We start from the raw sequence: 24,024 nt of genomic DNA on the forward strand, positions 1-24,024 counted from the left end.
CCGAGTTGAACAAGGGTTCTCAGCATATCCACTTGGCAATTCTCCGTTCAAAAATGACATTTCCTTATTTAACCAAACGTTCATTGTGTTTACCCGAGAAGATATCGAACGAATATCTTTACGATCCGTATCCCTCGATCGTAAATCGGAAATGCTTGTCTCGTCGAACGTCGACGCTACTATACAATCAGTAGGTCAGTAGTATTCGTATATGAAGCCATTAAGTAATCAGAATACCTATTGTACTTAGGTTGATTAACGACAGTAGTCTGGTAAATATCGTGTTCAATGAATACTAAGCGTTTCAAGAGTTCGTACATCGTTTATAGATCGTTTATGTAGCCATTGAGGCACGAGGTATTGCATCGTAATATTTTTCGTGGCACAGACCATCGTTCTATTAAGTTACCGTTCCGCTTTTTTCTCGTTTTTAAAGAACGATTGAATGAGAAAGGAAGAGAATCGACTCGTGGATGTTCCGATTTATCGATGATTCTCTCCGGTAGTGGAACGTTTCTTCATCCTACGACTAGTCGTAGTAAGTCAGTGAATCGTAACGTGGAAGAACTTGTTTTCATTCCGATAATCGAACTACAGCGATCAATCTTTTTTTCTCTTCGTTCATCTTTATTCAATCTGTTTTTCTTGCTCGCGATGCTTAATTCAAGCTACAGAATTCGAAATTTACCTCTTTCCTCCTTTCATAAATCATCTGTATTTCACGATACATATCAGTTTCATAGTAGGAAAAATTGTACACCTGAATGTCCCAATATTCGATTCGAACTACAGATATTCAGCTTCGATTTTACAAACAGCTATGAAAATTAAATTATAGGAAAGATATATATATACAAAGTATACACTTGAAAGATATGAAAAGAGATTTACACAGATTCTTTCAACATTTATGCGATTCGTTTATCAGAATCTACCACCTATACTCTATCACGTAAGAACACACTACTTTCTACCTTCACGATCCTTTAACAACATACCACTTTACTCTGCACACATTTCGTTCAGTCTCGTTACTATTTTACCACATAGAGCATATTATTTTCTACCACTTTCATCATTCCGCTATTATTACACTATATTCTACTACTCAAACATATCATCGCTATAACTCTGCTCTTGCCATCATCGCTGTTTTGCCACATAAACACATCACTCTGTACTATAATACATAAACATTTTTCTACCATTTTCAATGCTCTACTCTTACTATATTCTACTCTACTATCCGAACACGCACGTTTTACCATCAACATCGCTTTGCTACAAAAGCATACCACTATTCGTCAACGTTATTCCACTGCATAAACACACCACTAACTTTCAATTGATTAAGCCAGAAAAGAAATTCCTACAATATATATTTTCCTGAATAGATTCACCGACAAAGAGCCGACTTACAGCAACTAAGCGAACACTGTTCCATCTCTTTCAGCAATTTCGCATACAAACTACGTACGTTGCACCATGTTACTTAAGAGATGTTAACAAACGTCGAACGGGAGCTCGGTAACGCGTGGTAACCGCGCAGCTTCTTTGCGCGTCTCGCTACCCGCTGTGCGAAAGCCGACTTCCACCGTGATGCCTTGGTATCACGATGTGTACCGGATGCCGTGGTGGTGCGCGCCGATCCTTTCTTGCGGCGAACCAGTCGCCCGTTCCCTGAAGGGTTGATAATTCGCCGATTAAATTGAAAACGGCGGGGCTAATTGTGCCGCGGCTGTATTATTCATTGGATCCGGCGGGGCCACAGCTTCGGTACACCTCGTGTTGCGGATCGAGTACCGTACTCGAGTACCGTACGCGGTCCCGCGGTTTTTATCCAGCGCGGAACAGACGCCGAATACGGCGCTTGTCCGAGAAAAAGGCCGGCTTTCCTTCTGCTGCCGCGTTCTTACCGCGAGTCAACGTTTTCGGCTCCGCTGTAATTGTTTTTGTTTTTGCTACTCTATCTGTGGGGTTTCCCTTAATCCCGTCGGAAATTTGTTGAATCGACAGACATGGGGGGTATCGAGGAATATAATGCAGCACGCTTTTTGTTTCTCGCGGATAAATAGGCAGTTGGATGGAATAAATGGTTTTTCAGGACTGGGCGTTTTCGATGAAGAAATTTTATATTTTTGGTCACTTGCATCGAAGAAACTGAAGTTTCAATCGGTAGTCGTTAGTTAAGTGATACAAGTAATACGACGAAAACGTATAGGAATATGGAACAGTATGACGAAAGCAAATACGTATACATAATATAAGTACAATTTACATTTATTTTATTAATATTATTTTATTAATTTATAAGTACAATTTCTGTCTGAGTTGAAAACGTATTTCAATTTTTCCACAAGCGTCTGCGTACATTCGTTAAGATAAATTCACTGGTAATGTAGTCCTGTAGATTTTAATAGCGAATTTGTTAAAGTACGTTCCGTTCCGTATGATCTTTTTTAGATTCCAACCAATAATTGTATTCACAATCCATGCTCTTTGGGAAATGATACTGCTCTATCTGCATCTGCGGCATGTTTCGTGGCCCCGGACCATCGGCGTCCACCTGTATCGAAAGGCAGGCTTCACAACCCAGAAAGGGCGTGATTTTACGAGCGAGACTCTGGAAAAAGCATCGGGATGCCACGCGGTGCAATAGTTATTAATAACAACCGCGGCCTCGTATATCGTGGATAACGATTCCGAAATACGGACGGTTCGCGCGCCGCGATTCGGCTGTATGATAATCGTCCCTAATAACACACGCGGAACACCGGTTTAACATCCGAAACGGGGGATTACAGCGTTGAAAAATGTATCATGGCGTGGCCTCGCGGTTGGTTATATTGAAATCTTTTCGCGTACCACCAGCGGCGGCTTGCCTCGATACGAGTATGTACGCATATGGCCATAAGCTGCTCCGGAACAAATGATGCTACCGACACTTTGCATCCGGTTGCAGGGATGAATTCACGTCGAAACGGCCCTGTACACACCTCGTGACGTTAAAAGGTTTTGTCAGCGATCGTTAAGCGATCGTCTGGATGGGCAACTTGGCCACCAGGTTGCCTCTTAAAGCGTGCCTCCTCTCGAAACGTCCCAAGCGTAATAGGGAAGACGAAGGAATTAGCAATTTCGTCAGGCACCGATGTCCGAGAGACCGAGCTTAAAGGGCTGTTCTTCGTTCCGATATAAACTATCCCGGGCAAATGATGATCAGTCTTATGCATAATTTCCGCCGTTCAGTACCGAGAGATCGTACTTGAGATCCGATAAAAATTACATGATATAATGTAGGACGTTGGGCGATTCGTAGCCCACGGCTAATCGGCCGTCGATTCGTATCGTGGCGTTTTTATCGGGGCTCCGGCCACGAAACACGATTACGCGCCGGATCATGTCTTTAAGTCGCGGTGCCGACGATGTTTTCTCCCCCGTGGACACGACGACCGCGCTCCTTGCCCAGGCCTATAACGTTCTCCATAAAAATCCTTAAACGAGATAAGAGCCTTGTTAATCGATACACCGTGAACGAACGATCTATACGCAGCTCCGAATGGAAAAGGCCAGTTCGATTGTGACCGCACCAAACGAACGCCAAGAACCGCGAGACCGCGACAGAATTGTCCGACCGTTTCTTGCCACGCGGCTCTCTCGCAATTTGACAATACAGTAGCGTGAACGAGGATTTGCTGGGAGAATAAAGTATTTTCTTTTGAAAAATTGATTTCGCTGGTAGAAAATACGATTGAGTATCACGGTAGATGCGTACTTGATAAAATGTTTTAGCAAAGTTAGGTAACAAAAAGCTGAAATAGATACAATATGAAACACAGTTCACCGATTCGCCTGGGCAATTGGCTTTAATTTGTACTTGCTTCAAATTATAGCTATCGCGATGGGTATTAACCATTCTATATTCTTTATCGTTGAAAAAATACGAATTGCAAATCGAATCGTACATTCTTGATGTACTATAATGGAAGCAATCAAGATGAAATAGTTTTCCAGGTTATAGGATTTAATCTAAAATAAGAATCACCTTGTATTTCTAAATATCGTATAAAAATTGTTTTATATGTTTTTGAATTTTAATTAACGATATTTTATACGCTTATACAAGTCTTTTCTCATAAAATTACGAGTTCGCGTAGCTTGTTCGATATCGACAAGAAAGTAATGGATGTAGAGTACACAAACTATAATTATGTTTTCGTCAGTGTTGTTAGCGTACTGAGATTACCGCGCGAAGCATTTTATACGATCCTGAACAATCTGTAGGAACATTCTTGCATTTAGTTACGCCATTGATTGAAAATTATCGGCAGAAAATGTCTTTAATACTAACGGCGGAAAAGATCGGATCTCGCGTTCTTTTTGCGTTAATGACGAATGCGTTTTGGTTCGATGTCAGAAAATATATTGAGAGAGTAATTTTATTATATGTACACGCTTGTTAAGTATTTTTCAGCCGGAGTTTCCTTTAAACTGCAAACAGTTTACGCAATCTCGTTGCTCGTAGCAAATGAACCTAGCAAGAAGTACATAAGGAATTTACTCGATAAAACTACGTAAACGTATACAACAAATAGAACGATGATTCGCGGATAGAAAAATAAAAGATACGAAACGGGATATTTCAGATATTATCTCTCTTTTATTAAATAGCGAATTGATATAAAACTTACAAAATGATCACGGAATGTTTATCTGTGATTATTCAAAATCTATTTTTGCAACAAGTAAGATTATCGACGTTAATTAAATCTGTGGAAGTGTGGATACTAAAAATCTATAAAAAAAGGTGGAGGAAGAAAGAAGAAAAAGTATTCGAAAGGTATAGTGAAAGCAGAAAGGAAATAGTTTCTTATCAGAAGCAGTCACGAGCGTAGCTCGTTTATTACTGCGAAAATAATGTTATCTGTGCGTTAAGTTCCACCTCGAGCCGAAAGAAGTTAATTAGGCTTCGGCAATTATGCAAAGTGTCGAGACCACTGTCCGGTCTGATAACTTAACGACATCGATTGTCGCTGTTACAAGATACTTAAAACAGCCAGCCTTCTCGGCGCTTATCTTCCTCGCGTTTAAACCTTCGGCGATTTTGTTTGCTCAAAGTTAATTTCGTTTTTACTCGTTTAACTCGTAACGCTTCATCGAGGAAAGCTGTGTTACGATACAAAGATTACGATGTTTATTTAAGAAATTTATACCACTTTACTCGCGAGCAAAGTTACGTTTATCAGCGATATCATTTTTATCGAGTATTTTATATATCTTTCACCTTTCACGCTTTAGTAAGCAATTTCCGACCAAACAAAGCTCAACAATCTGCTTCTTTATTTTACAAAAAGGAATATCGATGCTGCCTCGCTATCACCAACCTCGATTTTCAATTTCTCAAACATCTCGCATCCTACTGCTTGATACATATGCATTTCACTTGGAGTAAAATACGAGCGCACCTATTGCTCAAACATCTTCCAATATAACCATCGTAGCCATTTGATATATATTTAACAGTTTGTTTAAAAAAGACTCAAAAGTCTACTTCCCATTCCATAGAAAAACTTGCAAGTAACGCGATGTCGACGCTATCTGTACGATCAATCTCGTTACTGCTCACGTTACTGCAAACTCACGTTACTGCTAAAATAGCTATTTCACTTGGAGGAAAATTTGTTTATTTGCTATTGAAACGTCTCTCGCTAAGCTACCACGATGTATCTGTCAGGTATATTACTTACTTTTATTTTCGAATTCAAATAATAAAAGATATCGTTCGAATGTTTTCAACAATCACGATTAAATGTCAATTTTTCACCTGAATTTCACGTGCGTTCTCTCGCATACATAAAATACCCCACCGCCTCTTACCGATCCGCCTCAAGAGACCGACGAGAAACGCATTAAGAGCGGTCGTGTCCGTGGAAGGCCGTCGGTAGTGGAAATATCGGGGCCAGGATAGATAAGGGAGCAAGGAGAGACAGTTGCAGGAGCAAAGATAGAAGGAGACGGGGAGAAAAAGATCTTGGTCGAATGAGACTGTCCTATTACCCGGCAATACGGTAATGAATCTCGATCGGATGCAAATGAGCTAATTCCAGGGGAATATGGTAGGTAGGTCGAAGTAACGCGGTCGATCGAGAAGGTGGCCGTTTTATACGGGCTGGTGGAGAACGTACGGTTGTGGTGTGTGCGTCGGGGCGAATAAAGGGCCGGTTGCAAGGGTCCGAGTGGCCCGTAGGGCACGTGCACGCACGCATACATTAACACGCGCGTGCTGGCTGCTGACGGAGCGCTCGAGCGGACCAGAGGGAGACCCGAAGCGGATCGGCACACAGGCCGCAGAGCAACACACGCAGACGTTTTGGCGCCACGCCGTGAATCGAGAGCCAATAAATCCACGCTGCCTCATTACTAAGCTTGTCTCTTTAATTGAAATCTCGTGTTTTTCCAAACGCACGCCTCCTTTTTGTCGATCTCCGCGAGAACTTCTCTCTCCTTTTTTCTCTTACTCTCTACCCTTCGCACACGGCGATTTTATTATAAAACTGTGAAAGCGAGGAGACACCTCGCGGCCAACGATATCTTCTCACCCGTTCCACTACCGAGATCCAGAGAACCGTCCTTCGCCGTTTCTTCGTTCCTAGTGGTCTTGTTCCTCCTCTTGTCGTCTGCTGCCGGTATCCAGAAAGGATTTATGCGTCTCGTTCGATCCGCGTACGTTCCGTGATCCGTTTCATCGCCGCTCCGCCTAATCGCTTCGTCACGTCCTGGCCTCGCGTTTTTCAATAAAACCTAAGACTGAGACATCGAATGTTCTACCGAGGTTAGCGTGGACGAGAGTATCAAAGGTGGATGGATTTCTTGCCGATAGCTGGCGATCGACAATGGTCGTGGAACGGACTCGTTCGTGGCGTGGGAATGTCCTGGAATTGTCTACGCCTTTAAGAAATTGTCCTTATAGAAGAAACGTTCTCGGTTTTGTGCTTGCGATTCGCAGAAGTGTGAGTCGACAGAGTTAATGATATTGCGAAACTTTAACGGGTATCGCAGAAATAGTACATGCATTTATTAACTTTGGAAAGTGGTCGATGTTAATGGATTTCTGATCGGGAGGTCTATAAATGACAATTCGCGCGTCATGATAAAACGTTTAACGAGATCGAGAGTGATTCGTATACATCGTATTACGTATTTTTAACCAGTTACTTCTTATCGTAGATATAACAAAGAATCTTCTTCTATGAAGGTACAAAGAGGACTATTTTTAGCCGACTTTTTAGCTCGAAAAGCACGAAACACTTCACCAAACCCAATTAAGACCCAATCTCACCTCGTTCCACTAATTACCTCGCTTATTGCAACAAATATCCAATCGCCCGAATCTTTGCCCCATACACGGCGCTCGATCGAACGAAACCAAAGGAATCATACGCGTATCCATTTTTCCGAGGAACGTTGCAAAGTAAAAAAGCGTGTTCGATCAGAGCGTGAAGGTGCGACGTGACGCAAGTCGGAAGGGGAAAGCGAGCATTGTCGAACGGAACTCGACGTCAACCTATTCCCTCGATCTCCGTCGAACCGTCGATCTCGATTCCATCCATTTTTCTATACGTCGATTTCGATCGGTAGACGTGTGTTTCGCAACGCCACGAGACCAGAATGTCATAACGCGTGTCAATCGGACGTTTTCTTCGTCACGAAAGCTGCGTTCGAGCGAGACCGATGCTTTTTGTACGTAGCCAGCCAAGCGTAATCTTAACCAGGTTAACGTAAAAAGACTAATCACCGAACTACGGACGTTTTTCCGCGGCGGAAAAACACGCAACCGTGACAATTCGCCGTGGAATTGGATGATTTTGCGGTATTGGATTAACAGCAAAACGTTTTCTCCAGCAACGCTACGTTCGTACAGGGAAAACGTGATAGAAGCGTGCCATTACGCTCCCTACGCGAAATTGTATCGTCTGGAAGAGCCGAGTATCGTTGCACGAACGATTCCTTGTTTCTAACGTAGATATCTGCGATCTTGTGCATCGTTTTGCATGTTGTGTTTGCGTTCTTGCGGTTTTAACGAGAAGCGACGAACGTATGATGAAAGTATAATAGGATTGTGTTTGAGGTTGCAATCGAATTAGAAGACGCAGCAGACGAGGCTTTGTTTATCACGCGTTCCTCGATCATCGATTCTTTTTTTAAAGATGTATGGATAATTCTTCTTATTCCGACTTGTTGGTCGAAAATATATAACGCGCTCAACTTTAAGGCCAAATACGCTTGAAGTTTACCTGTATGTATCGTGAAGAAAGAAAACTTACCAGCGTTAAAATTAATATCAAGCCGTCGAACAACCAACAAACTACAGGCAACTACTAACAAGAAATTAAACGTTTCTAAACATGCTACGAACAGCATCCTTTGTATCTCATCCATTACCCCAGGCAATGAAACTAGAAGGCAGCGAAGAAACGACGGAAGAAAACACGGCACTGGTATCACCGGTGAACAACGATAACGACAACGAGGGCAAAAACCAGGAGACCAGGAAAGAAACGATCCATATCAATTTATCCGATCGGAAAATGATCACGGAGCCGGTCGAGGAGCAAATTCTCTATCTCTCTCTTGTTGATCCGCCGTAGCGGTGTGGGTCGCGCGAGCGAACCGCGACGCGCTCGTTAAAGATCACAGCTGAAATATCGCATCCCCGGTGCGTTCGAGTATATTTGAGCCGGACCTCTGGTTACGTGTCCTCGTGGCTGTCGCCGTGAAAAAAGTTTGAGTCCCTTGCAAGACAGCATCCTGCCGGTCAGTGATCCTGGCGTCGGCTCGGCCGTGGCCGTTTCGCTGTAGGTATATATTCAGCATGGGCGCGCGGTCCACGTTCCAGCTTGTGACGAAACGCGTATCGAGTAGAAAGAGAGCAAGAGCAACGGTAAAACGGGAGAGGGAGAGAATGGAAGAACGAAAGGAGAAGGGAAGAAGAGAGAAGTAGTGAAAGAACAGAGGGCAGAGGCATAGCTGGCGCATTATCACATACGTTAAGTTTTTCTACCTCTATTGGCCCAGAGCGAGGCCACGAAAAACGACTGATTAATCGAACCAACACGGCGAACATTCTTGCGGCCGCATATACAGCCTCGAGAACCAGTAGCAGGCTTGCCTCTCTTCTGGAACACCACACCCGACGCTCCTACATTCGCACGGATGTCGGGAGAAGAGACACGAGGCGGCACCACTGAAAAACCCTCTCTTCCAATACCGTCAGAGACCCAGGCCCAGTTCCGCCGATGTCTCTTCGGACGAAAACCGGAATGCGTTTCTTATCCGGCCACCCGATCGTTCGTGAGTGTCTCTCTCTTTCTGGCTGTCTGTCTCTCTCTCTCCCTTTCTCTCAACTTACAATTAACGCCGGTACAATACCATACGGATTACGGATGGAAAAAGATTTCAGGGAATCGGTCTCGTTGGACGCTAACGCCAAGCGATTTCGAGTAATGGTTTGCCAGTATGGAAGTGATTTTTCAGATTGCATTTCTATGAAGTAATTTTGAAGGGGATGAGTGTGGGAAACGGGTTGAAAAAGATGTGACGCGCGTTGAAGGTTGAACCTAGTTCGACAGGAAGAATCGATAGCGACGTTAGTGATAGGAGATTTAAGCGGAGTTCTGGCAATTGGTTCTTCGATAGGGGAGGCTTTGGAAAAGGGATTTGAGATGCGTTTAAGGAAGTTTAGAGTTTAAACACGAGAACACGATTAATATCGCGAAAAGTGTATCTTCGTATATCACGCGTTTCCATAGTGTTCTTGTATCCGGTGATTTTCCACAAATGTTTTGTCAAATTTTATAAATTCACATCAGACAACTGGAAACCAAACACGATCGTCAACGACTGAAAAGAAAGGGAAACGACCCTAAAACTCTCCTACCCTCCGACGTTCCTCTTTACACAAGGTGTGGCAAACGAAAATGCCACTTACTATGCCGACACATCACTTAGTTATTACATACATGTCGCGTTTCCCCCGCCGCGTTTGAGCGTTCTGCTTCAGCTCGCCGTGTTTCTGCGTTTATCCCCGCGCGAACTCTCACCCTCTGTAGAGCAACGCCGGGATCGAAAGGCAGCTCGTCCTCGGGACGGACATTCCGCGCAGCCGGTGTTAGGCAAAGTTAAAGTTTACACCGTTCGGCTGCCGGCTCGGCTTGAAACACGTGGTCGCACCATGTGTGGATGCAAACCTCTGCCCCCCGTATTATGACTGCTCGTAAGGCACGTTTGCGGTACGCCTACGTCTTCTGATCTGTTTCGTCTTATCGACACGTGTCGCGAAATGGTGATTTTCTACCGTTGATACGACAATGGTAATTTTCAGAGTCGACTCTGTCGGTTTCTGTTTTTTCGGGCGAGGGGAGCAATTTTGTTGAAAAGTCGATTCACAGTGGTATAATAGAATTGACGAAATCGATCAAATTAATAGAACTGTTAGTTCGAATAGAAGCGCAGCGATTAGTTTAGAAAGAAGGAAGAGGACTTTTTGTATAAATTTATAGATTGGCGTTAAAATCGTCGTATATATAGAATCGTTTATACGGATGTTTACAGAATCAACCATATGAATTTTGAAATACTTTTCAGTATACTATAACTGCGTAAACACGTTCGATAGATGGCATATGACGAGAGAAGAGGCCTGTGTCCAGGTTCGCGCATTCTTCGGGGGACTAAATGCTCGGTAATTTTCGGGCATTACCCCAACTGGTTAATTCGTGTTACGTGAAGCGGGAAAAATAAGACTCAACCGCCTATTTCAGCCTGAAATCATTTGCATTTACTTCACGGCGATTACGGAGTTCGTGGCTAATAAAATTTGAGCAGCTCGAAGACTTCATCATCGATATCGCACGCAAATCTACGCGCAACCTTCAATTTGCTGCACGCGATGCCGATCATCAGTGTGAATTCCGGTAATACCGTTTGCCCGTTTAACGGGAATCTCTCCGTCGAGGCAACAAAATTTTACGGGAAAGTAAGAAACTTTACCCTTCTATGGACTCGTAAAGACACATTGTCGTCAAGTGTCTGAATATACGACGATATCGTCCAAGGTGAGAATCATGGGCTGTTATGCGTATCGTATGATGTTTTAGGGGTGTCCGATCTGCCAAACTGCAAGCGGTAACGTCCTAACATTAACGACGATCGTGCTTCTGAAGTTAACATTCACTTGCCGAAGATTGGTTCTGCAGATAATAAAAGTAATAAAAATAAAGCGTAACAGCGTCTGTACTTTTGATAGAACGAGCGAAAGAATAATTCGTAAGAGGAAAAGTTGCGATTCGATACTCGCGAGTTTTCGAAAAACTATTATGGAACAAAATTTCGAAAATCGTTACTTAGACCAATCATCTAAAGCTATCTAAAAGATAGAAAAATTCAGAAGATACGGATAAATATATTACGCCTTTCGGTTGTAAAAATATTACGATTACGAAGTATATATTTCTCCAGCGTATCTGATAGAAAGATCAGATCTCCAATATTTTACTATACAGCTTTGCTATTCGACCAATTCTAACAAAACCATTGACTGAAATCTTAACCAACGTCGAAACTCCGAACCACCCTCTACGATGTCGTATCGTTTCTCAAAATCAGGATAAAAAAAAGAACAGATACCAACTCTAAATTTCCTCTTGTTCCGACCTGCCAACTCTTCTCCTTCTCCCATATTATTCCCAACAGATAAGCATGCACGCCACGAGCGAGGCGGATGGTATAGATAGAGGCGCGCGAGAGCGATTTGGTGACATCAAAGTTTAATAAGCGCCATAAGCCGATCCGAACTGCGGCTAAAACTCGTCGAGCAATAAAAGCGGCAATAAAGCGTTCGCCTTTCTCACGTCCCGTGGGTGGAGGTTGTACAACGTCAGACAGAGAAAGTAAAAGGTAGAAAGAGGGGGTTGAAGCGTGGCTCGCTTGCATGGTGGTTAACCGAAAGGTTAGAAGGGCGGGAACACATTAGCGGTGGAAGGTGGCGTGCTCATAGAGACGTCCGGTCGCCCAATTACTCCCGCATTAAATCAATGTTCCTACGGGCTTGGGCCATTCCGGCATCCCGGTAATAAACCGTGGCGAACATATCTGCACGACTTACGGTTCATCCCTTCGCGTCGCAGCCACCCCCGTGCCGCGACGCCGCGCTAGGGTGAAACCGGGCCGGGACGCTCGAGAAATGTGCTCTCTGTCGTAATATTTGGCTTTAAATCATGTCCCGCTGACAGGCCCCACTTTCTTCGCACCTTCTGATTCATCCGCGACACCACGCGCACCAACTTCTGATCTCGATTCTCTCATTTATTTCGTTCCTTGTCTCGTTCTCTCTCTTTCTCTCTCTCTCACTTTGCCAGGGTTTTCTCTCTTTAACATAGTTTCACGATTTTCCAGCTTCAGTTTCACGGCGATAAGAATGGAGAAAGGGGACGCCTTTTAGGTGTCTTTTTTTTTTACTTTTGGGGTGAATTTTAGCGTTGTTGTAGGAGTTACGTTGGGCGAGTGGAATCGATGGTAGAAAAAATTGCGATATAGATATTTTTGTTAACGTAAAGTTTTTAAAATTTATTCTATGCGACTTCGAGATTAATGGCGTATCGTGGCATAAACCTATCTCGCTACTGAAATAGGTGAAAATAGCTACAAAGTTGGGGTTGAAAACGTATTTTACGAAACGTCTTGGTTATTGTTAGCTGTTTCCTAAACCAAAGCATTAGCTTCCAATAAAAGCAAACTGCAAGGAACGAACGAATTGAAAAGCTTGCGAATTCGTTCGACAGAGAGTTTTTTTGAGGGTCTCGCTACTCGTCGAAGTCAAACGAAGTGAAGTCTATGGCCGCGCTCAACCGTGAGATTAGCCTCGCGCACAATTTACGACGGCGATCTTATTCACAGCTAGGCTTTCATATAAAAGCTTTTTCCTGTAAGCTGTGATACGTTCTCTCGGGTCTTGAGACTGGCGTATAGGGGACCGGGCAAAGATCGTACACCATAACAAATTAATATAATCGATATTGTTGCATTCGTCGAGGAAAGTACGATTTTAAATCGCTATTTATATGGATTTTATTTTGAAGCTTCTTGAATTGCTATATGCAGATCAGATATTTATGAGATATTATACAGTATGCTCGTAATTACAGAAATCATGTCGGATGACTTATAGGTAACTTATAATTACGTACGTAACATCTTACCCGTAATTCATACGGGACACTCGTTTATCTTGAATGAAATATTCTTCAAGATAGATTTCTGATACGACTTAGTATAGTTTTTTTTATTATATTTTTATCTCACACGTATAACATTGATTTATTAAGATCCTGAGCTATTTAAATGTCCAGCAGCTTATAATCAATCGCAATTGTCTCAATCTTTATGGAAATAATGCAAGCACTTTATTGTCTGTTATCATTAAATGCATTATTATTAGGATTTTTGATAATATACGAGATTAACAAAGTTTTTGTGTTCGCTTGTTCTAGGTATCGAGATGACGCTCTCTGTTGGACAGACAGGTAAGATGACTTGCAGTTAGTACAAGAAACAATTCTCCTTTCTAGGATTATCTGTATTTATAAAATGCTATGATTGGCAAATATTTTTCCATACGTATATGTAATATTTCCGGTAGGAATTGCTCGTTAGGACATCTTTGTTTTTCTATTTTTCATTCGTGACAGGTGCTACAAACATAATATTAACCCAGACGAACACGTTTCAAACGTGTTACACAGAACACGTTCCTCAAATATTATCAAACTCAATCTACTCTTTCTCAACTCGAGTTATTCGCCACTCGTTCCTGCTTTCTTTCACTTTCTCCGAAACTGTCCAACCAACTTTACGATTTCCTGTCTCAAATCGCTTCCAACAAAGCCACAAATACCATCAGAAAATATTATTCGAATTACCGCGAAAAACACGTACCTATCTATCGATCACGCGTATTCCATGCAAACCTTGAACTGATATCCGTGAAATTAGAAAAGATCCGTGACGAAGACTCGAGAGTCGAAAGACACACCCGGTGAGGCGTTAGGCGTTGGTAACACCGTTTTAAACGATCCTTCGACTCTCGATGTATTCCCTCCCGCGAGGACCGACAGATGCAGAAAAAGAGAAACTCTTGGAAAAAACGAGAGGAAGGAGAAAAACGAAGGAACAAAGATCGAAAAAGGAAAAAAACGTGACGGAGAAAGACAGAAAAGGTAGCGAAAACAGGGAACAACTAGGGATATAGAGGAGCGAAGGGGCGAGGTGAATAATACAGAGAGATTGACGTCGCTACGCAATTCCATTGTTTAAAGTGAGCACGGAAAGAGAGAGAGAACGGAGACAAGCGGTGGAAGCAATGAGCAAGGCAACGAGCTTTGCCACGAGGTTCTTGCCCACTGGTATAAATCAACTCGCGAGTGACCAAACCACTCCGCCATACGATCCGCCGTATACACCGGCTACATCAAATTAGCGACACTTCTTTCGATCGACATGTCGATGCCGGCTTTTTGCCCTTCCACGAATACTTTCTCTCCGCTCTGACTATTCGCACGCCGCTTCAAATCCACTTTTTCCAGCGGATGGTCCACGTTCTGCGCCGTTCCGCTTATTTGCGTGTGATGAGGTTTCAAATAGGAAAACTATTTGCTGGTATCGTAATGTGTACTATTACGGGCAACTCGATCTTGAACGATGCGCAAGAAAGTATCTGAATATTATGCGTAGAAATCTCGTACGAATGTATCATGCGAATGTATTACGCATAATCGTGATAGTTGTGTTTTATTTATAGCGTTAACGAAATTTCAAACTTCGTATAATATAACACACGTAATACGTGCATAGAAGTTTTCCGTGACAAGCGTTTAAGTATGTGCGATCCAAGATCTAATCTTTCATTAGATTCTATAATCATCTCTCTTTGTAGCAATTTCGACGCAGCTGTTCCAGTGCACATAAGCTACAGTTATAGCGAATGCGTGTTCTGACAAATTGTTCTAATAAATGCAGCAGAGTCACAAAGACGAAGCTGGACGCATCGTCGCAAAGAGTACTTTAACGAACTAGGCAGGGTCGTGAGCGTAATTTGCAAGATCGTAGAAGGATCCGGCACAGCTTTTCAGGGAAAGCTATTGTAAATGAATTCAACGGACGATGGGAAGTAATTAATGACGACACTTGGTTCGATGTAATTAGCCGAAACTGATCCAGCGCTAATTGCGAACAGCCGAACCACGATAATTAATAACGCTCGCACGACGTTATCGGCATACGACCGGCATACGACGTCTTTCCATCTTTTTTGTCTTTTTATAAGACGCCTGGGGACCACGTGCAAGGAATATGGCGTAATTGGTCCACCAGGTCTCATCGGTAAGAAGAACACATATTACCAGTCGATCGGCCAGCTTTTATTTAATTTATCGTTCATCCAATTGCATTTTTTGTCACCGAAATATACAGCGAAGCGAAAAAAGATCATCGACAAGACTTGAATCGAATCTTTCGCAATATAATTTATTTGACGTGTTTCTTGAAATATCGCTCTACGATTTGGTATATTACCTTTCTTGAAATATTTCAATGGAAAGTTTCCCTTCAAGTTCGAATTCTCTCAAAACACGCTTTGTTTCAAATAAAAAAATATCACGAACCATGGAGTTTCTTTCGTAATTATACTACGGTCTATATGAAAAAATCGAACATAAAACGATCAAATAAAATACATCTGCACGAAGGTTAACACCATGTAAGAAACTAGCTGGATTTACATAGAAACAGTGGAAATTGATACATTATTATAGGCGAACAACGATCTTCTGTGATATAGAATGGAACGTATCGTCGATAAATCGAAGCTCGACGAAAATGGTTCGTTTACGAGGTGGATGCATCGATCGATATAGGTGAATACATCGGCGATTGGACGATATCGTTGAAATATCGTTGGAATAATTTATACGCGTCGTTAATGAGCTGTTCATCTGGAAGAGATCGTTAGAGACAGGCAATTTATAAGTCGCGAAACAAAACTATCAGGATGGGAATTCGTAAAGCGGGCAATCTTGCGGAGGCCCTGTTCCCTCAGCCAGGTTAATAATTATTGAACTATCGATTAAATGCACCGGCGAGCTGATTGATCAGCGTTTATATCGCGAATACATCGGCCACGTCCGCTCCCTACAATTTTAAACCGGGTGCTCATCTTTCAAGTGCATCGCGACCCTCTAACTTTGAACGAGCGCGTACTGCCGATCGCGTTCGCGTGTGAGTCGCTTCTTCTACCGAGCTTAATGGCGTTGTTCGCCAGAAATTATCGATAATGAATGAAAAACGTGTCCGGATTACAGGCTGTTTGTGCTTTTCCTCTTTCATTCATCTTGTCCCTCTAATGATTTTAATTAATGTTACTCTCGTCGACTCTTAAGCGATACCGATAATCAAATTTTTACGAACTAAGGACGGATAAATGCCGCCGTTGCTTTTTTATCTCAATTTTCTAATTGTGCAATTACTCGGTTTTACGACCGTTGAATTAAATTACGTTCCATTTAACCGCGGTGTTATTTAGATATATTTATGTCATAAACCATCGTGATGCGATGTCATTCGTTATCTTCTTTCTTATCTCTTATCCTCTTTCTAATCCTCTAATATCTGTTTCCTTGCGATACAACGTCGATTATTATTTATCCAGGAAAATATTTTCATTCAATGGATACCGATTATATCCATTCGTAACTCTTTGTCCCCTGACAAATTCGAATAAATGGAGTTCTGGCAACTGTACTCTCGGATCCAAAGGACTATCTCCATTAACCAAACACAACTCGACCTTACATAAAAAAAAAACTAATTCATCGGTGATCGATCGCGCACCGATCGCGATAAGGTCGGCCCGCTATCGTAATAACAGAGGAACGACGGGTCGTTTGCCGGAAGCCGTGATCGGCTCGAGCCAAGGATACGCGTCCCGGCCTGGTATAAGCCTGGTCTCTTAAACAACCGCGTATTTTTTTGCTGGCGTTCGATTTAACTGGATGTCGTTACTACGCTCGGCATTGTTGTCCGCCGATTCGTTCATCGATTCATCCTTACTTTCCCGCTGAACGTTGCTTCTACGTGTGTCTGTCCATCCTCTGCTCCGTACCTCCTCTTTATCCATCGTTCTATCTCTTTTCCTCCATTACCATGGCCGATAAGTTGGTCTTCGTTCGGCCTGGCCTGCCGATCCGATCCGATCCTATATTTATTGTATCGAGAAGACCAGAGCCGCCGCATTCCTCGCGCATGCGCCGCCCGTAATGAGCGGTCTCCAGTCCTGTCTGTCTTTCCATCCCGTCCGTCCATGCGTCTGTCCAGCCGACCGGTCGTAGCCCCCCTCGCTCACCCTTTCACCCTTCCACCGCCTCCACCTCCACCTTGGCCTCCTCCGCCTCCACGTTCCTCGCCCTCTTCGGCTTCTTCGTCTTTCTCGCTCGAACTCCTCCGCCTTTCAAGATCGTAGCTCTTCTTCTTTCTCACGTTCTCTTCTCCTTATTCTTCTACTTTTGCTTCTGCCTCTTCTTCTCCGCGTGTTGTTGCTGCTGCTGCTGGTTGCTACTCCGGATCGGTGGCTTCTGGATCCTCCTCGAGCATCGGGGATCGACGATCATCGCAGCTTTACGGGAAACGCGTTCGTTGGCCTGCCCCTGTTCGCTAAGAGAATCCGGGCTTAGATTCGCTCGGAATTATTGCAATATCATTCGAGATATTGGTGTTTTATTTCAGAAACTTCCACACCATGTAATGTACGTACTATGCGTGGCACACGTTGATATCGGAATAGTTATACGGTATAGTATAATAAGAAGGTAGTCGTTAATAGTCTCGAGTTCCCGACTGATCTCGAAGGAATTATAAGCGATATCGAGTCGAATCTCGATAGCGATTTTCATCGAATCGCGCTAATATCCGAGAACCTAAATCCGAATCTCCCTTTTTTTTCTTATCGGTAATACGATCCCCAAAGGAAGGATGAATAATTCTCTCGCTCTTGAAAATTACCAGGAAATTATTAAATAATCAATTTCTAACGACATCAAAGAACACCAGCTTCTTCTTCGATTTCAATACTACGTAATAATAGGATTTTGAAAAAGCGCGAGAATTCACAAAGATATAAGAAAAATTGTTTTCTCGAGAAAACAATGTAGTAACTTCGTTCGATGCAATATGCTGGACTGAAAGATTGACGAGAAAGAAGGGAACAGGGAGAACTCCGTGTAGAAACGCGGATAACGAGGCAGTGGCCAAGCCAATAGGAAAGATTCGCTTCCGTGGTTTGCTTATCGATTCAAATCGCGTGCAGCGTGTATGAATGAAGGAATGAGTGGGCGAGTCGAGCCACCGGTTGAATGGAAGGCCCACGGGTGACCACAAGGCACACGCGCGCGTACAAACATCTCTCTTTCTTTCTTTCGTTCTTTTGCACGCTCTCCGTCTCTCCGTCTCTGTTTCTCCGTACGTTTCGCCGCCGCGCCTTCCTTTTCTCTCTATCGTACGGTTCTCTTCGTATACTTGACCCTTGCGGCGAGAATCCGATGAAATCGTTCGACGCCATCCACCTTGGAGCTTTCACGGTGTGTCGCGGTGTCTTCTTCGATTCGTCTCCCTGTTGCAATCGATATGAGATAAGCGAATGGTCATTCGCATTATACATCTTCTTAACATCGACTAACGTGATTTATAATTTTCTTCTTTGATGCGATCGATAAATGAGAATGTGATCCTTTTGGAAAACTTACAGATAGCTTCGACTTGATGATATTTTAAAACTATAAGATATTTCGATGTATCGATTAATCAGCTGAGTTCTCCTTTTACACGCGATCTAATATCTATGCGATAGATCGTCGATGTTACAAGAAAAGGAAGGGAAACAAATTGTATTTCAAAGAAGGCAGACTCCAACGACGCGCGCCAAAAACTCGGAAATTTAGCATTCTGCGTAAATCAAGTACAACTTCTTAATGCTCGCAAAACATTGTACACAGCGTGTACTTCCCTAGTTAAACTCGAAAACGATTTGAACGTGTAACCACATAGTCTATTCACGTAGACGTACTTACGTTTACGCGTAAACGAAAAAATCCTTAACGGGCGTAAGAGCGGTCGTGTCCAGCTGGCCGCGAAACTATCGTTACAAGGATCGTCCCGGTACAGTTTCCGTTTCTTCTGACAGTTAGCCGGGGCGACAGTTTTACATCCGTTCGATTCATTAATTCAGAGCTCGTCCGCGATGTCTTTTATCGGGTGGCTACCGTCCGAGGTTAACGATTCCACGTAAGAAGCCCCAGACTCTCCCTCTAATAGCTTGTATCGGCATTCCTGCGATTCAAAAAATGTGCCAAACCGCTTCCCTCACCCTCGGCCTTTTGCATTCCGGCTTTTTTCGCCCCGTCATCGATATATATTTGCTACGTGGCGGATTTTCTTTTCGGCCTACGCGGGTTTCACGGTATTCGCTAATTAATATAATCGCGCGCCGCTCGTTGCTCTTCTTGCTCGTCCGCCTTTAATGGAAAATGTGTGGCGCGCAACCACTCGAGGACATCGTTTTCATCTTCTCGATGCCAATAGCGAAACCAGGTCTTCTACGTTAATCCTCTGTAACGCTCTACAACTTGGAAATTACTCACGTTCACAGATATCAACGCATCTGTCGGTTTTGGTATGGAACGCGAGTTAATCTTATTCCAGATGATTTTAGATTCTACGGATATAAATCTTGTATTTCGTATTACGAATATGACTGTAACGATGTGTCGATGATGCGAGATGGATAAACGTTAGGTTGGTTCGTATGAAATGTTCTCTATCGAGGTGCATCAATGGCATCTGTTAAATTTTATCTTCAATTAACAAGTATATCAGGGAAAAGGGGATTTGACGTAAACCACGCATCTACGGTATTAAGAAGCTTCGTGACGAGCACATCGAAACATAGTAATCCAGCTGAGTAATTTTCTTATCCACGGATTATTAAAAAGAAAGCTGTAACGATTTCGTTTCAACTCGCGAGTTCGCACTCGTCTTTCTCGAGTTAACAGGTTAGAATGGAAGACGCGCGAATGAAAGGCAGAAAACAGAGAGCTGACGTAAGAGGAAGAAGGAGGATCGGGAGCACGGCCGTTGGGGGGACACGCGTATCGCGGTGAAGCCAATTTCGAGAGCGCTTTGTGCGGCACGCTGCTAAAAATGCGTGGCGAATCGACAGCGAGGATCACAGGCTGACGGGGCAGCTTCAAGATCCATCCTGTCCCGTAGGATCTTGAACGGGCATCGGATCCGGTCAAAGCATTCCATTGTAGTGGCCGTGCTCTTCTAGAAACGATTCCACCGATCCGCTCGGATTCGTGGTGTTTTTCGCCATCTGCCGCCGCCGTGGTAAAGATCCCCCTATGATTGGCTTCTTCTCATCAGCGTAATGCGACAACATTAACCGGTGGCCACCGTTGCTTCCTCGTCTTCGTGTATCCTCCATGCGTATTCATGGCGACTAACTACGCGGTACGCGTGTATTAATTGACAAATAACTTTTTACCGCGATCGCTGGACCCGTATACGGGTCGCATTGTCCGCGATTATGTACGTCTCTGCGCGCGTGAGAGAGCTTTTCTTCTCTCTGTCTCTCTCTTTCTATTTCTTTCGATTTTTTCAGTTTTTTTCCTTATACCACCCTCCTTATACCCTGGTCGGGCTGCAGCGGCAATGAAATGCTGTTTTCCGAAAATGGCGCTGGAATGAGGACAGGTCTCCGGTAGCGGCGCGCACGCCGTCCTATCATTTAATTTGGTATCGGATACTTACTTCTGCCCTCCGTTGAAACCCTCGGCTTAAGCCTTTTCTTTGCGTCCTCCCTTCCATTCCGTGCACACACACGCCGCGCTCGACCAACCTTCGTGAACCCCGCGAGAGGTGCTTTTTGCCACGGACACACCGACCAGCTCCAAATCCATTTTTACTCCGTGCCGAGCTTAGAGAGAATGTTACTTGGTTCTTTCGTGCGTGATTCGTGCGAGAGGGGTTGTTCGAGGCAGTGCAGAGATCTTTGATACTTCCGCGTAGAAGACGTTTAAAGATATCGATGTTGTTAATTCTGTTGCTATGTATGTTTGGTGTAAAAAGTATAAAAAATCCATGAGATTCCTCTTATACGGTAGGAAGATATATTTGCGAAGAATTTGCGAATATCTTTCGACCGTCTTTTTTAAAAAGGTTTTGATAAATAAGAGAATTCTTTGTAAAGCTGGCAGAGAGCTTACAGAGAGCTGTATTAAAGATGTCGATAACTTGAGTCTTCTAATATTCCCATTTGAAGGTATCACCTTATTTATCACCTCGTGAATCGATTATCGAGTATTAAAAGAAACCAGGAAACCATTTAGCCTGCCATAAAACGTGTAACCGGTAATTACATATTACACACATGCTTTAATCGATTCGAGACAAAACACGGAACACTGTGTCTACATTCCAGAATTTATTCCAACATATCTATCGTGGCTACACGTTGATCAGAACAATTTCCACGTGCATGTAATTCAATTACAGATGATTAATGCCGCATCGTGTCAAAGATGAATTTAATACCCAGAGATATTTCTACCCTTCTATATTTATTGGTATTTAATATCTACGCTTGCAAATCTATAACCCTATACATATTTATAACTCGATAATAATCTATTTCTGGTAATTATTAGTCATCATAAATTTCCAATCAACTTTATTTTTTACTCATGCGCGAAACTAATTCGCTGTTGAATTCGTTTCTTCTAATTACATATTTTTAAGCTTCGTATTAACAGCTCTTTCTTCTGACCATATCAGAAATATTATTAGCACTCGTTGAAATTGATAAAAAATTCTTCGTTAACATTCTACGCGTACGATTGGATCGGTAATCGATGAGAAAGGTAGAGAAGGATGGAAATCTGGTAGAAGAAGCGCTCATTAGCACTTATGTAGCGTCTACATCGTCGGTGGCAATGAGCATCATCGTGTCGTAACAGTTCAGCATAGGAAACGTCTTCGTAAAAGGAACGTCCAGCGGTTAGGCTCCGAGCTTCTCTGTAGACGTGCACCAGCCGGACTAGTTACCGGTTAAGGCGTTATAAAATCTAGCGTAACCAGGCTACGCTTCACTTTTTCTTTCGTAGGAAAAGTATCGTGCGTTTGCTAATGAGAGGTTGCTTGGTTGTGCTTCATAATTAAGCCGGTGAAAGTTTCCCATATTTCCTGACAAAATCCCTTAACATAACAATCGGAAGTCTTTCTCGTAATACGTATCGATAAAAATATAGATGTTTGTGGCTCTTTCTGCAAGAAAATAATTCAGTATTTCGATTTATGACGCGTTTTAAAATTCCAACGAATAAAGATATTGTTTAAAGAAAGTCAGAGTTCAATTTTTATCTCTTTTATCTATTGGAAAAGGGGAAAAATATATACATATATCGGTGTGATATCAGTTTGTATCCTGGCAACATTAATACATTCTAAGAATATAATCCCATTGGGTTTTAATAGGTGATCTTCCCTTCGAGAGAAACTTTCGGATCGAAAGAGGGGTGACGTTGTGGCATAGACACAGATACGCAATCCACCATCGAGATAGCCCGTTTTATTGGCATCGTAGCCCTTCTGATCTCAGGCAAATGAAGATGGAGCACCGACTTCTTGCGTGTCGTGATCAAAAAAACATGATCGCGTAACTTTGCCCCGGAAGACGTAGCAATTGTGATCTGAAATTTTGTTTTTTCGATATATTCTTGGAAATATGATACTCGAAACAATATGTAGCGGTACATGAGTCAGAGGACGATGCGAATCGAGAGCGACTCATGTTGTTGTTTTGCCTCGGGATATTGACACCGTCTGGACGTACAAAACATAACGATAAACAAACTCCGGGCAAAACAATGTCGCCCTTGCGTATAAATAGAGCACCAGTATAAATAAACGAAAATGATCGTTAAAAGTATCGGTATCGGGCATTCTTATAACGATCAGTATCATTATACTATAACGTACGGGTATCGAGCATTTTTCAGCGAACTACGATACTAAACTGTTCCAAAAAACCATCGCTTACCTGAAAACCACCAGTGAGATCCACGTCGTTCGCAATTAACAGCGACGTAACGAGTTCTCGAGCAACCGTGCAGACTCGCCCAGGGGTTAAACATCCCTGATCGAGGGGTAAGAGCGCGTGTGGCGCGAGAAAGTCGTGCTAGGGGCGCGCGCAGTGAGCGACAACCAACTGGTGGGGGTGACGTTTGACGGGGGTGGCTCGGGCAAGGCCGAGCATGAGACCGACACGCGCCTCTACTCGATGACACTTATGCACACGCCCTCAGACCGCGTGCGTGTTGCGCCTGTCAAAAGTCTTGTCCTCGGTCGCGGTACTCGCGCGCTCGTCCTCTTCTTCCTCCCTTTCTATTCCTCTTCGTCATCGGGGGTTGTACTTCGCAACGTCCACTCGCGTCGAGTCGTTGCTCAACCACGTGTTACTCGCTTGGATACGAATTTGGAAAGAAGAGGAGGATTTAACGATGGAACTTTCTTGTCGGACACGGTTTCAGTGACGCTTTGTGATCGTGAAAATTTGACAAAACAGACTTGTGAACGAAGTTGTATCGCGAAGAGGAGGACAAATTTTCGTTATCGTACTATAACTTTGATTTTCCATTCGATTTCACTGACTTTCGGTGATCTTTTGGTGAACACTGACGGGATGAACGTTTTTTTCTTGCTGGTGTCATTTGGGCAAAGAAACGTTGTTAGAGAGAAATTGTTTGGTGATTTGTCAACTTGAGAGGATCTGATTTGTTCGATGGATATTTGGGTTATTTGAAGTGATCGGAAGGGTACTTTGAAGTAGTGGGTTATGAATAGACACAATGGGGTGGGATTCTGAGG

General features: G+C 43.2%; 1 protein-coding gene across 9 annotated transcripts in view; it reads left to right on the forward strand.

Moving 5' to 3' along the window:
* LOC117207432 (protein trachealess) overlaps positions 1 to 24,024 on the forward strand; it is a 138,449-nt gene that overhangs the window by 18,983 nt on the left and 95,442 nt on the right. For 7 of the 9 annotated variants that reach the window (XM_033447671.1, XM_033447669.1, XM_033447673.1 and 4 more), the window contains exon 2: positions 13,545 to 13,577. The exons of the other annotated variants lie outside the window; for them this stretch is intronic. In XM_033447671.1, the coding sequence (XP_033303562.1) occupies positions 13,545 to 13,577 (33 nt within the window). The remainder of the gene's footprint in view (positions 1 to 13,544; positions 13,578 to 24,024) is intronic. 9 annotated transcript variants of the gene reach the window in all.

The sequence above is a fragment of the Bombus bifarius genome, unplaced genomic scaffold (assembly GCF_011952205.1).
Source record: "Bombus bifarius isolate JDL3187 unplaced genomic scaffold, Bbif_JDL3187 scf7180000008030, whole genome shotgun sequence".
NCBI lineage: Eukaryota > Metazoa > Arthropoda > Insecta > Hymenoptera > Apidae > Bombus > Bombus bifarius.